Source organism: Rhinopithecus roxellana, chromosome 20 (assembly GCF_007565055.1).
Source record: "Rhinopithecus roxellana isolate Shanxi Qingling chromosome 20, ASM756505v1, whole genome shotgun sequence".
Lineage (NCBI taxonomy): Eukaryota > Metazoa > Chordata > Mammalia > Primates > Cercopithecidae > Rhinopithecus > Rhinopithecus roxellana.
This window is the reverse complement of record NC_044568.1, coordinates 5,625,475-5,644,032: the sequence shown is the minus strand read 5'-3', so window position 1 is coordinate 5,644,032 and position 18,558 is coordinate 5,625,475. Positions and strand designations below refer to the sequence as shown.

The 18,558-nt window shown below is 52.4% G+C and overlaps 1 protein-coding gene across 2 annotated transcripts in view; it reads left to right on the top strand.

Moving 5' to 3' along the window:
- Nucleotides 1–17,943, top strand: part of SEC14L5 (SEC14 like lipid binding 5) — a 63,189-nt gene extending 45,246 nt beyond the window's left edge. The window contains exons 11-16 of one of the 2 annotated variants that reach the window (XM_030925296.1): nucleotides 1,970–2,141; nucleotides 4,518–4,649; nucleotides 5,931–6,065; nucleotides 6,908–7,135; nucleotides 9,560–9,738; nucleotides 13,638–17,943. In XM_030925296.1, the coding sequence (XP_030781156.1) occupies nucleotides 1,970–2,141; nucleotides 4,518–4,649; nucleotides 5,931–6,065; nucleotides 6,908–7,135; nucleotides 9,560–9,738; nucleotides 13,638–13,749 (958 nt within the window). In that variant the 3' untranslated portion in view covers nucleotides 13,750–17,943. Of the gene's footprint in view, nucleotides 1–1,969; nucleotides 2,142–4,517; nucleotides 4,653–5,930; nucleotides 6,066–6,907; nucleotides 7,136–9,559; nucleotides 9,739–13,637 lie in introns of both variants that reach the window. The other variant, XM_010353877.2, reaches the window with a different exon arrangement.
- Nucleotides 17,944–18,558: the final 615 nt, after the last annotated feature.

Genomic DNA, 18,558 nt, shown 5'->3' with positions numbered 1-18,558 from the left:
GGCACCCACTGTCCTCTGACTCCCCCACATTTCTGTTCCTGAGCTGTTTCCTGGAGCCAGTACTTATGGTGGCATCGCCCCCAAAGGCGGCAAACCTTTCTGAGCAGCAGCTTCCTCTTCTGTAAAAGTGACTTTTTTTTTTTTTTTTTTTTTTTCAGACAGGCTATCACTATGTCACCCAAGCTGGAGTGCAGTGGTGCAATCACAGCTCACTGCGGCCTTGACCCGCTGGGCTCAAGCAATCCTCCCACCTCAGACTCCCAAGTATCTGGGACTGCAAGTGTGCACCACCATGCCCAGCTAATTTTTGATTTTTGTTTCCAACGTGTTGGGATTATAGGCGTCAGCTTCTGCTCCCGGCCTGTAAAGTGGCTTTTAAAAATTGATTCTCAAAAATAATAACGGTTTAAAAATAATGCGAACATGGATCTTGCACTTGCTGTGTAGCAGGTGCCCTTCTAAGCACCTTGATTTAGTTCCTCCTCCTAAACAGCCCTGTGAGACACAGGCGGGCAGGACCTGCTGTTCCAGCTTTTCAGCCCCCAGTATCCAGATCTTTGTGAAAATTAAAGTTCCTTTGCCGTTTGGAGATTTTTTTTTTTTTTTTTTTTTTTTTTTTTTTTTTTTTTTTTGACAGAGTCTCATTCTGTTACCCAGGCTCACTCCAACCTTCACCTCCTGGGTTCAAGTGATTCTCATGCCTCAGCCTCCCAAGTAGCTGGGATTATAGGTGCCCGCTGCCACGCCTGGCTGATTTTTGTATTTTTAGTAGAGATGGGGTTTCACCACGTTGGCCAGGCTGGTCTCCAGAGATTTTTTCTTTTTTTCTTTTTTTTTGAGATGCAGTCTCTGTCATCCAGGCTGGAGTGCAGTCGCACAATCTCGGCTCACTGTAAGCTCCGCCTCAGCCTCCCAAGTAGCTGGGACTACAGGCACACGCCACCACGCCCGGCTAATTTTTCTATTTTTAGTAGAGACAGGGTTTCACCATGTTAGCCAGGATGGTCTTGATCTCCTGACCTTGTGATCCACCCGCCTCAGCCTCCCAAAGTGCTGGGATTACAGGTGTGAGCCACCGCACCTGGCCTATCTCTCGAGATTTTCTAAGGACACATATGTTGGGGTGGGACTGGGAATCAATCCATTAGTGTCCTGGCTGGAAGCATAATTCATCCCAGATGGCTCAAATGAGGGGATGTCATGAAGGGATGCTTTGAAGAGGTATGTACAGGTTTAAGGAAACAATCTGGGAGGGAAAGGTTCCCAGGCACTAGCCACTGCAGTCAAACAGTTATTTTCCTAATGAATGAGTACTAATGAAACGGAGGCACAGAGAGGTTCAGGACTTGACCAAGCTCACACAGCAAGTGGCAGAACTGGGATTTGAACCCTGGCCATCTGACTGTGGAGTGCATGTTCTCGGCACCTCTGCTCTATTTAGTAGTTAGCATCTTTTCAACAATTAACTCATTTATGCCTGAGGTTGCAATGTTTTGAATTTTTGCCATCATACCTTGGTGAACAGTAGGATAGAAATAACTCCCACACGCTTAGCGTTCCAATAGTGGAACGCTAGGCCTAAATGGCCACCTGTGATAATCAGTTTTAATTGAGGGAATGCGGTGTGCCCGTCCTTGCAGACAGCTTTGTATATACCATCTCACTCGATCCTAACAGCAGTTGTTTCAGATGGGGACTGTTACTACCTTTGCCACTGTCCTGTGAGGAAGTGGGTCTGTGGCCCTGACCCAGAACCCTCAGGGGTGGAGGTGAGACTTGAATTTGGGCGCTCAGCCCTGAAGTCCACACTCTGACCCTCTTCACCGCATGAGCTCCCTACTGGGGCAGAAGCCCCCCCTCTGCTCACAGCCCTGACTCTCAGAGCCTCCCTGTTCATCCCCCATGGGGAGGGTGTTGGTGGCCTTGGGAGGCAGCAGAGCCAAGTGGAGCTGGGGCCGTTTCTGCACAGCTCCTGGACCTGCCTGCTGGACCTGGAGGGACTCAACATGCGGCACCTGTGGCGGCCGGGGGTGAAGGCCCTGCTGCGGATGATTGAGGTGGTTGAGGACAATTACCCGGAGACCCTGGGTCGGCTGCTCATCGTGCGAGCCCCCCGAGTCTTCCCCGTGCTCTGGACGCTGGTAAGAGCTGGAACCTGGGCCAGGCCCTGCCCCGGGGAGGGGTGGGTGGGATGGGAAGGGGCCCCTCTGCAAGCGGCTCTGCTCTTTTCCTGTTTCATTTCATTTAATAACTTTTTGGAGATGAAACTCACAAAGCACAAAGCTCACACTTTTAAAGTATAGACCCCAGTGGTTTTTAGTGTATTCACTGAGTTAAGCAACTGTCACCACTAGCCAATCCCAGAACATTTGTCGCCCCAGAAAGAACCCCCATGCCCATTAGCGTGGGTCTCCAATTCCTGGACTCAAGCAGTCCACTTGCCTTGGCTTCCCAAAGTGTTCGTATTATAGGTGTGAGCCACTAAGCCTGACCTGAAATATACTTTATATTGTAACCCGGTGGGTACACACGTGCATGCACGTGTGCACGTGCACACATACACAAGAGAAGGGTGCAGCCAGCCGCTGCACAGCGTGGGCAAAGACCTGGAGGCTGGATGCAGCTTAATGTTTTGGAGGAATCGAAGAAACAGTCCAGGGTGACTGAGCAAAGAGGAGTGAAAGGGATGATGGCACCTGAGGAGGCTGGAAGATGTACAGGGGCCCGTGGTGAAGATGGGACCTTGTCCCGGGGCAGTACGGACCCATGGAGCGTTCAGTAGCAGGGGAGGGTGGAGACCAGGAAGTTGTCTAGCTTTTGTGGGTGCTTCAAGGCTCTGTTCAGGTGAGGCTAGGAGGCAGGAGCTGCTTCTGAAGCTTTTTATCCCTAATTGTCCTAATCTCCGGGAAAATTAAGTTCACCTGCTGTTTGGGGTGGTTTTGGGAGTGCGAGCGCATCAGCCGGGGTCCTGGCTGGATGTGGACCTCACCCAGATGGTTCAAATGAGGGGTGTTCTGAAGGGGTTCCTTGCAGAGGTGTGGGCAGGGGAAGGCAAGACCCCAAGCACCAGTGACTGCTGTAAGCCTGGCCACCCCCAAGAGGAGGGAATGTCCTTGCAGAATCCTGGGGCAAGGTGGGCTGGGGGTGGGGGCAGGGAGCTACTGGGGGGTCAGCCTCAGCCTCCTGGGGCCCAGCACAGCACAGGGGGCAGTGGGGCTGGGGACAGTAGAGGGCCCAGCACAGACTGCAGTGGGGCTGGGGACAGGAGAGGACCCCACACGGGAGGATTGTAGGTTCCTCATCCATCTCTTGCTTGTGACATTCCCTGTAGAACTGGCCTGTTTCCTGCCATGCCAAGGGCTCCTTTCTTCCTTCTCTCTCTCCCACTTCCTTCCTTCTTTATCAACATGTGGCTTAGAGCTCACTGTTAAAATGGATTCCAGCTGGAATAAACAAACTGTGGAATACTGTTCCATCCATGTAATGGAATAGCATTCATCCATAAGAAGGAAGCGGCCAGGCGTGGTGGCTCATGCCTGTAATCACAGCACTTTAGGAGGCCGAGGCGGGTGGATCACGAGGTCAGGAGATCAAGACCATCCTGACTAACATGGTGAAATCCCGTCTCTACTAAAAATACAAAAAAAAAAACAAACAAAAAAAAAAACGGGCGTGGTGGCGGGTGCCTGTACTCCCAGCTACTCAGGAGCCTGAGGCAGGAGAATGGCATGAACTCGGGAGGCGGAGCTTGCAGTGAGCCGAGGTCATGCCATTGCACTCCAACCTGGGCAACAGAGCGAGACTCCATCTCAAAAAAAAAAGGAAGGAAGCAGTGATCCATGCTGCAGCACAGAGGGACCTTGAAAACATGATGCTCAGTGAAAGGGGCCAGACAGGAAAGTCCAGGTACTGTGTAATCTCCTTTATATGAAATGTACAGAATAGGCACGGGTGCAGTGGCTCACACCTGTAATCCTAGTACTTTGGGAGGCTGAGGTGGGCGGATCACCTGAGTTCAGGAGTTTGAGACCAGCCTGGCCAACATGGTGAAAATACAAAAGTACAAAATCAAAATACAAAAATTAGCCAGGCGTGGTGGTGGGAGCCTGTAATCCCAGCTACTCGGGAGACTGAGGCAGGAGAATCGCTTGAACCTGGGAGGCGGAGGTTGCAGTGAGCCAAGATCGCGCCATTGTACTCCAGCCTGGGCGACAGAGCGAGACTGTGTCTCCAAAACAAAAACAAAAACAAAAAACGCGCAGAATAGGCAAATTCACAGAAACAGAGCGTAGATGGGTGGTCGCCCCGGGCTGGGGGAGGGGAGATGGGAAGTGACTGTGGGGTGGGAATGGGGTTTCCTTCTGGGGTGATGAACATGTCTAGGTAGTGGTGCTGGCTGTACAATGTAGTGAGTGCACTGAAAGCCACTGAACTGGGCGCTTTACAATGATTCTATGTTGTATGAATTATATCTCAATAAAAAAAAATATCCATCTTGCCTTATGTCCTGGTTTCAGATCAGCCCCTTCATCAACGAGAACACCCGGCGGAAGTTCCTCATCTACAGTGGCAGCAACTACCAGGGACCCGGAGGTCTTGTGGACTATCTGGATAGAGAAGTGATCCCTGACTTCCTTGGGGGAGAGAGCGTGGTGAGGCTTCCATATCCGCAGCCAGAGCTGGGCTCGAGGAGGTGGCACGGCTGGCTGGGAGGCTGGGATTCCTGGAGTGGGGCTGGGAGGTGGAGGGGGCTGGGTGAGGCATGTGCGCTCTGCCTGGGGAGGGTCTTGCTGGCTCTCAGCAGCCACAGGGCTTGCTTTAGAAGCTGCTTCAAAGAGAGGTGGTGCTGTTTTGAGGTTGGGCCTTACTTTGGGTCCTCCAAACATAGTGAATGAGATAGAAGTTTCTGGAAGCCTAAAGACTAGGCCAGTCAAAGGCTTATCCATTCTGTATTCCCATCAAAGACATTGCCAAGCAGCAACAAGTTTACCTGCTCACTCACTGCAGGGGAGGTGACTCAAAGGTCTCTGCAGCTCTGGACCCTGGAGCTGGGACTAGTCTGCAACCCACAGTCACACAGCCTGAGACGATCAGGATCCCCCTTCAAGGGAGGCAGTGTCCAAGCCCCCTCTATTGCCTCCCCTGGAGATGAAATGACAGGCTGGGGTGACCCTAGGTCACAACCCCGTCGTCTCATATGGCCCCCAGTGGCCCGGGCCTTCTTCGTTTCTAACAGAAATACCAAACAGTGAACTTGCATCATTGCTGGATTTTAAAAAAGTCTTTTCCTAGGAATTTTTCCAGGCTTGCCTGTTCTCTCCATTTGTGATACATGGCACACACGGCTTATTTTTAGCAAACGGTTCTGCACATCTGAGAGTGGCTTACGGAAGGACACTGAACAGTGGCCTTGCTTGCTAATCCCAGTGTTTCTACAAGTGAAACGGGGTGGAGGGAATCATTGTTTGGTGGTGGCAGGTGGGTCTGCCAAGGCCTGCCCATCCAGGGGGCCTTTGGTTTGGGGAAATCTGTCGATTTCAGTGCAGTGACTGCTCCACCCCCGCTTCTGAGGGGGAGAGGCAGCTACTATGGGCTGCGGTGTGCAGAGGCCCCCAGCCTGGCTGTCAGTCCAGCACAGGGTAAAGGGACATGAGCATGGGGCTGTGACGAATGTGGGTTTGTGCCCTGGCGCACTCACTGTGGCGTGACTTGCCCACGCCTCCATTCCTTCCTCTGTGAAACGGGAAGAATAATAGTCTCCACTGCACGGGTGGACCTGGGGATTAAATGGGGTCATGAAAGCCCACAGCCCACTCAGTAAGAGGTGGCTGTTATGGTTGGCTTTGGGGGTCACGCAGCACCCTCCTGTGGGTCAGGCCAGCCAGACCTCGTCTGGCCTTGATCCACTGCCCTTTATCTCTGACCTGCAGTGTAATGTCCCCGAGGGAGGGCTGGTCCCCAAGTCCCTCTATATGACGGAAGAGGAGCAGGAGCACGCAGACCAGCTGTGGCAGTGGAGCGAGACCTACCATTCAGCCAGTGTGCTCCGCGGAGCCCCCCATGAGGTGCCTGGGCCTGGCCGGGGAGGGCCCGCTGGGCTGGGTGTCTGTCATCTTAGGTCAGGTGACCCCAAAACACAGCTTGAGATGAGGATTCTTTTTTTTTTTTGAGATGGACTCTTGCCCTGTTGTCCAGGCTGGAGTGCAATGGCACGATCTCAGCTCACTGCAACCTCCACCTCCCGGGTTCAAGCAATTCTCCTGCCTCAGCCTCCCAAGTAGCTGGAATTACAGGCACATGCCACTGTGTCCAGCTAATTTTTGTATTTTTAGTAGAGATGGGGTTTCACCATGTTCAGGCTGGTCTTGAACTCCTGACCTCAGGTGATCCACCTGCCTTGGCTTCCCAAAGTGCTGGGATTATAGGTGAGAGCCACGGCACCTGGCCTCTCTCTCTTTCTCTCCTCCCAGGTTCACGTGATTCTCCTGCGTCAGTCTCCCGAGTAGCTGGGATTACAGGAGCCAGCCAGCACGCCTGGCTGTTTTTTGTTTTTTTTTGTGTGTGTTTTTTTTTGTATTTTTAGTAGAGATGGGGTTTCACCATGTTGGCCAGGCTGGTCTCGAACCCCTGACTTCAAGTGATCCACCTGCCTTGGCCTCCCAAAGTGTTGGGATTATAGGTGTGAGCCACCAAGCCTGGCCGAGATGAGGATTCTTATGCCAGTGATCTGTTGCGGGTGAGGTCTCAGGAGAAAACGAAGGCGAGGAGGGGCATTCCTGTAAGGGACGAGCGTGTGGCCTGGGAAAGGAGACCCCAGGGGCACCCCCAGTCCCTCCTGCCACCGTCTTCCCAACCCCAGCTCTCCCGTCTCGGCTGTGACTCTCAGAACTCGCCTGTCTCCACGCAGGTGGCTGTGGAGATTCTGGAAGGGGAGTCGGTCATCACCTGGGACTTTGACATCCTGCGAGGGGACGTGGTGTTCAGCCTGTACCACGCGAAGAAGGTGCCCAGGCCGGGCGCCCGGGAGCCAGGGACCAGGGCCAGCGGGCAGCTGATCGACAAAGGCTGGGTCCTGGGCAGGGATTACAGTCGTGTGGAGGCTCCCCTCGTCTGCCGGGAAGGGGAGAGCATCCAGGTTTGCATTCTCTGGACCACTCATTCGCTCACCAAGCAGCACTGAGCGTCCACCGCGTGCCAGGCTTCTGGGAATACAGCGGAGGACAAACTGGGCTGTTGGTCCCCAGCCTCAGGAACCCTGCAGGACAGGGCAGAGGAAAGATACACAGGGTCTCACGAAATGAAGTGCTCACCTGTCCAACGGCAGCCCGTGCAAAATCAAGAAAGAACGGGGTGCTCTGCTGAGAGGCGGCTGGTGTCTTGGGGAGGAGCACAGGGTCTGGAACCTCAGTTTCCCCATCTGAGAAATGGGACTCCTAACAGGATCTAACTGTATTTGTTCCTTGGGGCTGCAGTAATGAGTTAGCACAAACTACATGGCCGAAAACAACAACAATTTATTGTCTCACAGTTCGGGAGGTCACAAGTCCAAAACCCCTCGGGAGGTGTTGGCAGGGCCCCGCTCCCTCTGAAGGCTCTAGGGAGGGGTTCATTCTACGCCTCTGTCCTAGCCTTAGGTGGCCCCTGGCAATCCTGGGTGTCATTGGCGGGTAGATGCATCACCCCAATCTCTGCCTCTGTCCTTAAAGGGGTTTCTTCTCTCTCTGTCTCTCTTCTGAGTCTCAAATCTCTCCTCTCCTGCAAGGACACTAGCCATCGCGTTTAGGCCCCACTCTAAATCAGGTGTTTTTTTTTTTTGAGACAGGGTCTCACTCTATCCATGATTAGGACACTGTTGTGGGTCTGGGAGTGCAGTGGTGTGATCACAGCTCACCACAGCCTCCACCTCCTGGACTCAAGCGATCCTCCCATCTCAGCCTCCTGAGTTGCTGGAACTATAGGTGCCCGCCACCATGCCCAGCTAAGTTTTGTATTTTTAGTAGAGATGGGGTCTTGCTATGTTGCCCAGGCTGGTCTTGAACGCCTGAGCTCAAGCAGCCTCCCAAAGTGCTGGGATTAGAGGTGTGAGCCACCATGGCTGGCCTCACCCTAAATCCTTAACCACAAAGACCCTATTTCCAAATAAGATTATGTTCTGAGATTCTGGTTGGACATGAATTTTGGGGGTACACTGTTCAACCCACTGCATTAACTCGTGCAGGGGGAAGGATGAGCATGTTGAAATTTGAAGTCTAGGGTGCCTGCACGCATTCACATGGCTTCAGTATGCACGAAGACCTTGAGTTATGGCTGGATCTGGGAGGGGTTGAGAGGGGATGATGTTCCAGGTGGAAGGAATAGAACAAAATTGAAGCCGCTGGGAGAAGGCAGGTGGACACGAGGGCAGCATGAGTGCTGGGGAGGGGCTAGAAGTTAGTTTGGATGGAAGGGGAGGTGCTAAGGTTCTGAGGTCAGTAGTCAAGATTTTTGATGCACACTGTGGTTTCAGAACTGATACAAAATAAACTGTAGGTCTTGGGCAGGGCACGGTGGCTCACGCCTGTAATCCCTGCACTCTGGGAGGCCGAGGCAGGTGGATCAACTGAAGTAAGGAGTTCGAGACCAGCCTGGCCAACATGGTGAAACCCTGTCTCTACTAAAAATACAAAAATAAAATAAAATAAAATAGCCAGGCATGGTGGCATGTGCCTATAATCCCAGTTACTTGGGAGGCTAAGGCAGGAGAATCGCTTGAACCTGGGAGGTGGACGTTGCAGTGAGCTGAGATTGTGCCATCACACTCTAGCCTGGGTGACAGAGTGAAACTCTGTCTCAGGAAAAAAAAAAAAAAGAAACTATAGTCTTGGAACAGAACTTGGATGTGTAACCGGAATATGAGCTGCCCTTGTTGACCCCCACATTCTCCAGGAGGCCAGCATTGCAGGTGGAACATCACTCTGACTCCCCAGATGACACATGCACATGCAGCACCAGCTCCATGAGCACTGGCAGACGCTGCTGATGTCACCGAAGTTCCCGATGGGGAGAGGGTGGAGGGCCGTCCTGCATGTCATTCACGGCCACCCCTGGGTCCCACTGAACTTCTCAACCCAGAGCAACCCAAAATGGCTCTTCTTGTAAAAACAAACACTTCCCTTTCTCACTCTCCCTGACCCCTCCACAAATTGTCTCTAAGCGCCTGTGAGCTCCTGGCCCAAATCCCTCTCCTAATCCCCTTGGTTTGCAAATCCCACTCAGCAGAGCAAAAACCCCACAAAATCCAGGTGTTTAAGCACCTCTGTTGTCCTGAAGTTGCACCCCCGCCAGGCGTCAGCTCCTTCCCAGATTAAGGGGGAGGCTCTGGTCCCAGGGATACGGGGGTAATAGCAAGGATGGCTTCCAGAGGCCCTGACAGGAGGATTTGCTGGTGGACGGGAGAAAGGGACAGAGCGAGAAGAGCCCCAATTTCCAAGCCTGGTGATGAGAAGCCCACGAAGGCTCAGCCCCCTCGACCTGTCCTCAGAAGGACCCAGGGCCTCAGGGTGGGGCTGCTGTGTTTCAGGGCTCTCATGTGACCCGGTGGCCCGGCGTCTACCTGCTCCAGTGGCAAATGCACAGCCCCCCTGGCGGTGTGGCCTGCAGCCTCCCGGGAGTGGACGATGTCCTGACGGCTCTGCACAGCCCTGGCCCCAAGTGCAAACTTCTTTACTACTATGAGGTGCTCGCCTCTGAGGACTTCAGGTAGGAGGGCTCGGGAGCGAGGCGGGGGGGCGGGGCCTGGGCAGGAAGGGCCCTGGGACTGATTAACAATGCAGATGCCTGGGCTCTTGTCTCTCAGCTGGGTCAGCTTCTCCGGGGGTGGGGCCCCAGCATGGGCATGGTTGGAGTTCCCTCACTAGGGTATGAGGAGTGCCCAGCTCTGCGTCTCTAACTCCACTTCCGAAGCAGGGCTTTTCCTTCCAATGAAACCCTGGACAGAAGCTCAACTTTTTGGAGCACCTGGAGGGGAGGAGAAGGGGAGTCTTAAACCGTCTCATGTGGGCCTCCCCCCACTCCTAGAATTCCATGGGAATATTTTAGAATATTCTAAAAGGGTGCCTTTAGACAACCCTCCCCAAGTTGTTGCTTTCAGAGAGACAGGGAAGTGTAATGGTTAAGACCTCCAGTACTTCCTGGTTGCTGTGTGACCTCGGGCAAATCACTTTACCTCTCTGAGCCTCAGGTGCTTCATCCCTTAAATGGGAACCACTTGAGCCCCAGTCTTGTGGGTTTATCATGAGAATGAGATGGCTGGGGGAAGCTGCCTGTCACCTGGGCATTCGGTATGCACGCCACAGCAGAAATGAAGAAAAAGGTCTGGAGGCGGAGCAGGCAGTTTCTTCAAGGTTTTGCATTTTATAAAAGCACGTATGATTTTGCACCCTGCTTCTTGATGGATCTGCATTAGTTTTCATCCAAGAATAATGCTTTAAATTCTTTACTGTAGGGGTAAAATTGAGGCTCCAGGAGGGTGCTGAGTCTAGCCCCAAATTCCAGGTGGAGCTCCAAGGATCCCAGGGGCATGGGCAGCCCAGAGTGAGGAACACTGGGCCAGAGTCTTTATCCAAGGAGGGATCCCATAGCTTGTCGGGGGGCTGGTGATTCACTCTTTGTGAAGCCGCATGTTTCAGCCATCGGTCCTCAGTGTGAGGTGAGAGGCTGAGGCCCGGGGGGACACAGTAGAATAGACACGGGCATTGGAGGTCTGTCTCTGGGAGGGCTGATTCTGAAGCTGGGCATGTGGAGGCCAGAGGGGTGGACTGGACCAGACGCTGCACACCAAACTGTCTAGGGTGATCACCATGAGAGGACCTTACTGCCCTGTCCTCCTGTAGCCTCATGAGAAAATCAGTTCAAAGGCCGTTTCCTGGTCACCCTCAGGGGGCAGGTGGCGGCTTGGATCGTGGGGAGACCAGACAGATAGGGTCTGCCATCATGAAGCAGAGACCAAATGCTCACACCCAAGTATAACTATGGTCAGCGATGGATGACCTACATCCAAGATGTAGATGACCTACAGGCCAAGGTCACTGTATTAGTCCGTTTCCACACTGCTATAAAGAACTACCTGAGGCCGGGTGCGCTGGCTCATGCCTGTAATCCTAGCACTTTGGGAGGCCGAGGCGGGCAGATCATCTGAAGTCAGGAGTTAGAGACTAGCCTGGCCAACATGGTGAAATCCCGTCTCTACTAAAAATACAAAAATTAGCCGGGTGTGGTGGCGCATACCTGTAATCCCAGCTACTCAGGAGGCTGAGGCAGGAGAATGCCTTGAACCTGGGAGGTGGAGATTGCAGTGAGCTGAGATCGCGCCACTGCACTCCAGCCTTGGCGACAGAGCGAGACTCTGTCTCGAAAAGAAAAAGAGAGAGAGAGAGAAAAAAGAAGAACTACTAAGACTGGGTAATTTATAAAGAAAGGAGGTTTAATTGACTCACAGTTCCCTATGACTGGGGAGGCCTCAGGAAACTTACAATCATGGCGGAAGGCAAAGAGGCAGGAGAGAAGAGTGCAAAGGAAGCCACACACTTTTACACCATCAGACCTCATGAGAACTCATTCACTATCGCCAGAACAGCATGGGGGAAACTGCTGTTTTCCCCCCCGTGCAAAATCATATGCGCTTTTATAAGATGCAAAACCTTAAACTAGCCGGGCGCGGTGGTGGGTGCCTGTAGTCCCCGCTACCCGGAGGCTGAGGCAGGAGAACGGTGTAAACCTGGGAGGCGGAGCTTGCAGTGAGCTGAGATCCGGCCACTGCACTCTAGCCTGGGGGACAGAGTGAGACTCCGTCTCAAAAAAAAAAAAAAAAAGATGCAAAACCTTGAAGAAATTGCCTGCTCCTCCTCCAGACCTCCTCCTTCATTTCTGCTGTGGCATGCAGTTTCCTCCCACCAGGCAATCACCTCCCACCAGGTCCCTCCCTCAACATGTGGGGATTACAATTTGAGATGAGATTTGGGTGGGCCGTAGAGCCAAACCGCATCAGCCGCCCAGCCAGGAGGTGCTCAGGGACATAACCTAGAGCCTTAGCACAGGACAGGGGCCTGGCCTAGGGTTGGGAGAGGGAGTGGGGGAAGAAATATGGAACATGACACTGGAGTGAGATCTAAGTGGTGTGGTGGTCACACAAGTCACCAGGGGGTCTTTTTATTTATTTATTTTTAGAAACAGTCTCACTCTGTTACCCAGGCTGGAGTGCAGGGGTGCAATCCTAGCTTACTGTAGCCTTGAACTCCTGAGCTCAAGCAATCCTCCAACCTCAGCTTCCCAAGTAGCTGGGACTATAGGCGTGTGCTACCATGCCTGGCTATTTTTTTTTGTTTGAGACAGAGTTTCACTCTGTCACCCAGGCTGGAGTGCAGTGGCACAATCTCTACTCACTGCAGCCTCTACCTCCTAGGTTCAAGCATTTCTCATGCCTCAGCCTCCTGAGTAGCTGGGATTACAGGTGCGTACCACTACGCCCAGCTAATGTGTATATTTTTAGTGGAGACCAGTTTCACCATGTTAGCCAGGCTGGTCTCGAACTCTTGGCCTCAAGCAAATTGCCTGCTTCGGCCTCCTAAAGTGTTAGGATTACAGGCATGAGTCACCGCACCTGGTCGATCTTTAAATTTTTTGTAGAGATGGGGTCTCACTATGTTGCCCAGGCTGGTCTCAAACTCCTGGCCTCAAGCAATGCCCCGACCTCAGCCTCTCAAAGTGCTGGGATGACAGGCATGAGCCATGGCACCTGGCAAGGTTCTGCATCTCTAACAAGCACCGGGCACTGCTGGTGCTGCCAGTTCCCAGACCATGCTTTGAGAAGCAAGGCCCTAAAGCTGCACTGTCCCATCTGGTCGCTGCTAGCCACCTGCAGCAATTTAACTTAGCAAGCAGAATGAAATAAAAGGAACAATTTAGTGCCTCAGTCGCATGGGCCACATTTCCGGTGACCAGCAGCGCATGTGGCCAGTGGTCGGTGTGTTGGACTGTGCAGACGTAGAGCACATTCATTGCAGAAAGTTCTTGGAGGCTGGGCATGGTGCTTCACGCCTGTAATCCAAGTGCTTTGGGAGGCCGAGGCCCGAGGATCGCTTGGCCCAGGAGTTCGAGACCAGGCTGGGCAGCATAGTGACAGCCCCGACTCTATACAAGAAAAGAAAGTTCTCAAGGATGGCACTGCCCTGAGGTTTGGAGTTAACCAGACAGCTTGGGGAGGAGAGAAGGGGCTTCTGCCTCAGGCTCGGTGCACACGAAGGCCACTGTAAGAGCTAGGAGGAGGACTACGGAGTTTGCGTGCAAAGAGCAAGGAAGGAGTGAGACGGGAGACAGGGCCAGGGACTCCCCAGGCTGTGGCAGCCTTAGGGCCATGCAAGGGCCTCAGGTCAGGGGAGCCCGTGATGGGTCTGTGGCAGGCTGGGCTCCGTCTGGGGAGATGGGGGTGTGGGGAATTGGGTAGCGCTTTTCTCTTCATGGTGTCACTTGCTTTTCCTTCTGCATTGACCTGGGGCCCTGGTGCCTGATTTGTAGGATCAACAGCTTTTCCACTGCTGTATGTCAGCCCAGGGGCCTTGTTAATGCAAGAGGGTAACTTGTGCCACGTCCTTCCTCCCTAGAGGCTCCATGTCCAGCCTGGAATCCTGCACCAGCGGCTTCTCCCAGCTCAGCGCAACCACCTCGTCCTCCTCCTCAGGCCAGTCTCATAGCAGCTCCCTGGTCTCCAGATAGCCAGGCCCAGTGTTTCAGGGCCGCCCGCTCACCTCCAGTGTCCAGAATGAGAAGCCAGCTAACTGCAGGGCCTGGAACCATGTGGGCTAGAGCCCCAGGCCTAGATGCTGCCCAAATTGGGGTGTCTGGAGCGGATGGCAAGGATCCAGGCCTGGCCCATGTGTGGTGTCAGGGCTCTTGAAGTTGCAAGGACAGAACCATCTCCTTCTGGCTTCGTGGAAGGAAGACCAAGCCAACGCCAGGGTGTCTATGTCTACCATACCACATCTCTGGGACATCCAGGCTTAGCGATGTCAGCCAGGCCCATCTCCCCTCTGTCCACCTCTTACTCTGCTTTTGCCATGCAGGGGACCATCACTATTAGGTGCCCTTCTCCTCCCCGCAGCTCGCCTGCATAAGGGATCCTCTTCCTACCAAAGGCTCCAACCCACTTCCCAGAGTTAAGTCTTAGCCTGGAAGGGGGGGCGGTTCCCAGATCACTTCCTGAACCAATCACAGTTGTCAGGGACACTGGAGAATGCTGATTGGCCAGCAGGGTCATGCCCAATCTGGACCAATCACTGTGATCCAGGGTTGCAGTGAGGTGCAGTGATTGGCCAGCCTGGATCACATGCACATCTCTGGAACCAACCTCTTGCTCTGAAAAGGGCTAATGGGTGTCTCAAGGAGTATTGGGGTTCCCCCTAAGAAGAAGGGGGAAGGATGCTGGGGAGGCAGAAATGTAGGGTGTTCACCTTGGTATCTGGTTGCATAACGTTCTGTTATGCAGTATCAAGATGTGCTTGGTGAGCAGTTCAGTGAGTTACAGGCACTGCTCTTTGCGGGGAACAGCACATCCCGAACCGAAAATGCATGTCCCCTGCACGTGGCCAGCATGGCCTAACCCTGACCATCCCTGATTGGAGAGGGTGGGAGAACCCTGGGTTTCTGCTAAGTTCCAGACAGCGATGGGGTGACTGAGGCTGTCTGTATACCCCACTGAGATGCCTTTTGCTCCTAGGGAACTGTTAATTATGACTGTTTTTGGTTGTAAGCCACAGAGACCCGTGCCCAGGTGCTTAAACACAAAAGGGTGACCATTCATGGGTGCATAGAACTGGCCAGTCTAGGAGGGCTTGCTTCAGGTAAGGCTAGATCCAGGGTCTCAACAAAGGGTCCCGACTCTCCCTGGGAGTGGAGGCTGTTGCGTCTGCTCTGGGGCAGATATGACTCTGGAACTAGGTTCAATATTGACATGACTTTCCCTAGTTTTACTACACAGGAGCGTCTTGGGTCTCCTTGGGGCCTGAGGACATTTCTCCTTTCCTTTCCTGGGCTCCCCAAAAGGCAGCCAGTCAGGGGTCACCAACTTGAAGCCTGATCTGGCCTGCTTTTAGTGTTGCTTTTTTGCCTTTAGAATGGTTTAAAAATTGGGGCATTTCACATCAAAATCAGGATTTCTGGCTTCCCTTAGGCATTTGGGAGCACCGGTAGAATAGGGTCACTATTGTTGGATGAAGGCAACACCTCTGCGCCCCTGGATCGGGCCACTCTAGTCCCTACCCCATCAACTTGCACCCAGCCCACATTACACATCCTCATGACCTGTGTGACAGGAGCCTCACTGACATGGCTCTGTCAGCAGTGGCTGGTACCCTTGTGTCCTGGCCTTGCTTAGAGTTGGCAGTCGTCTCTGACGGAGTAACTGAGCCAAGGGGTGGTTTTGTGGCCACAAGAATCATCTTTATGGAGGCTCAGCATGCAGGGCCAGGAGACTTATATCCATGCCAGCCTCAACCCCAAACCCAGGGCAGAGAGAAAGGGTCATCTTTTCAGACACATCCTTCTTCCTGCTGGGAGAGAGCCTTGCCCACCTTCCTTTTGGCTCTCTGTCTGCTTCTCAGGTATCTGAACAAAATAGATTGCTTTGCACCTTGCGTCAAGGTGTGTGTGCACATGTGTGCATAAGAGACCGACTGATTGGAAGGAGACGTTCTCAAAACTAATTGCTCCCATGTCACTGGGCATTTATTGCTGAGAGCAACTTGCAATATTTTCAACTGTCTTTAAGTGCATTTTCCAGCTTTTCTCTTAAAAACTAGGTGTTATCTACAAGTATGCTGGGATAAGCTGCCCTGGCAGTCTTCATACATTTATTGTATAGCCCCAGAGAAGGACGCAGAAGACTTTTACTGGAGGAAGCTGGAGCTGCCTGTTCCAGAGGCAGGGGGTGTCTGCCACCAGCTGTCCACCCTTAACAGTGGGGGTGAGGAACCTCAGGCCCTTTCAGTTCTGCCTTGAGAGTGCTCTCTCCCTAGGGAAAAACCAGCCCAAACTGGCTTAAACAACAAAGCAAATTCCCTGAGTCCTGTATTGGGGATGGCTGAAGGTGGCTGCTGCTTCAGGTATGGCTGGATCCAGGAGCTTAATGTCCTCAGGCCTCTCAGCTGCACCCAGGCCTCTTGACTCTGCATCTCTTTGCATGCTGACCTCATTCTTTCTTCCACCTGGTGGGAAAGATGGCTGCCAGCAGTCCTGAGCCTATAACTTCAGGATTCACACTCTCTAAGGGACGCTTTTCCGTCTCAAATCTCATGGAAGGCTCTGATGGGCCCAGCTTGAGTCACATGCTCATTCCCATGGGCCACACTGGCGAGGAACTAGGGTCCTGTGATTGACATTCCCTCCAGAAGCAGCAGCAGGATTGCGGAGGGCCAGTACCCCAATGGACAAGAGAAGCTGGACTACAGAGCCAGCAGGTATCTATGGAGGCATCTGCTACGGCCGGCGCTCCTCCCACGTGGAGGTCTTGGGGACCCACCTTCAAGCATCATCAAGGTCATTCTTCTTGCCTTTGGGAGGCCTGGAATTAAACATAATCCAAGGAAGGGATTGCCAAGCTTTTGGCTTTTGAATTTGCCCTGAGCTAAAGGCTGGAAGTGCCTTGGCTTGGGCTTCTTACATCATTAGTTTATTAATCCATTGTGACCAGGACAGAAGCAACCCACAGACAGCATGACTGTTGGTGTTTGGGCACCTGAGTCTTGAACTTAGGCCAGGACTCAAACCCTAGCCTTCCTTTCACTAGCTGTGTAACCTTGACCAGGTGACTTAACCTCTCTGTGCCTCAGTTTCCTCATCTGTAAAGTGAGGATAGCAGTGCCTACCTCAATAGGTTCTAGTGGGAAGAAATGAAGGAGTAGCTGTAAAGCTTTTAGCACAGCTGCCAGAACACAGAAAGTGCTCCATTAATGTCAGTGGTCATTCTGATTACTTCATGCTTCTCGTCCAAAGACTCCAATTTTCTTCCTGAGGTTCCCTATCACTGTTTTTCATGATTGCACCCAGAGAAAAGTAGATGTCAAGAACTATTGCCCTCTGAGTTGGGTGTGCAGTCTCTCTCTTTTAGAAACCGCTTGTGTGGGCCGGGCGCGGTGGCTCATGTCTATAATCCCAGCACTTTGGGAGGCGGAGGCCGGCAGATCGCTTGAGTGCAGTTCAAGACCAGCCTGGGCAACCTAGTGAGACCCTGTCTCTACAAAAAATTAAAAAAATGAGCCAGGTGTGGTGGTGCGCACCTATAGTCTCAGCTGCTTAGGAGGCTGAGGCAGGAGGATTGCTTGGAGGTCAAGGCTGGAGTGAGCCATGATCCCACCACTGTACTCCATCCTGGGTGACAAAGCAAGACCCTGTCTCAAAAAAAAAAAAAGAAAGAAAAGAAAAGAAAAGAAAGAATCTGCTTGTGTTTTCTGTGCAAATCCACTCATCTGAAGGAGTGTATTCTGAGTGGTATTTCCCTTGGCAATTAGAAAATGTTTTTTCCCAGAGGTTGCAAATGGAGAGTTTGAGATTCTTTTTTTCTACCCTGCACTCTCTGGAATTCCCCCTCCCCACTGTAAAATTAATTGTTCACTGAGAATAGTGTAATTCTTTTCAACAAAGTCTCTTTGAGCCAGTGAAACGCGATGGCTGTTTTTTGTTTGCCTGATCGTTTGCTCCAACCAGCAGCGTTAAACGTTTTCCATTTGGATAAGCTTGCATCGTCAGCTTCCTGAAACCCGGGAGGTTTCCCCTGGACTCGTTCAAGAATTTTCCAGCTGTTGTTTAAAAGACTTTAGAGCGAGCTTGTTCAGCCTGTGGCCTGCGGGCTGCATGCGGCCCCGGACTGCTTTGAATGCACCCCGCACAGTTCGTCAACTTTCTTGAAACATTCAGTGTGTGTGTGTTTGTCTTTTCAGCTCATCAGCTATCATTAGTGTATTTTATGTGTGGCCCAGGACAACGCTTCTTGTTCCAGTGTGGCCCAGGGAAGCCAAAAGATTGGACACCCCTTGCTTTACAGCATTTGAAACGGGAGTGACATCACCCCCAAGGGGCTGCGTATCTGTTTAATACAGGTATAAGTGCGTATTATACATATTGTATGCATATGTAGTGGATTGGATAGCATGTCCCCAAATTCATATCCAGCTAGAACCTTAGAATGTGACCTCATTTGGAAATAAGGTTTTTGCACATGTAATTAGTTAAGGATCTCAAGATTGGTTATTGGGCCATGTGAAGGAGGATTACAATTTTTATCAATTTTTATATATAAAGCAGAAATATACTGTATCAGTTTCCTAGGGTCGCTGTGACAAATATCACACGCTTAGTAGCTTAAAACAACAGGAATGTTCTAGAGGCTGCAAGTCCGGAATCAACGTGGAGGCAGGGCCCTGCTCCCTCTGAAGGCTGTAGGGCAGGACCCTTCCTTGCCTCTTCCAGTGTCTAGTGGCACCTCGTGGCTTGTGGTCGCATCGCTCCAGTCTCTGCCTCCATCATCATATG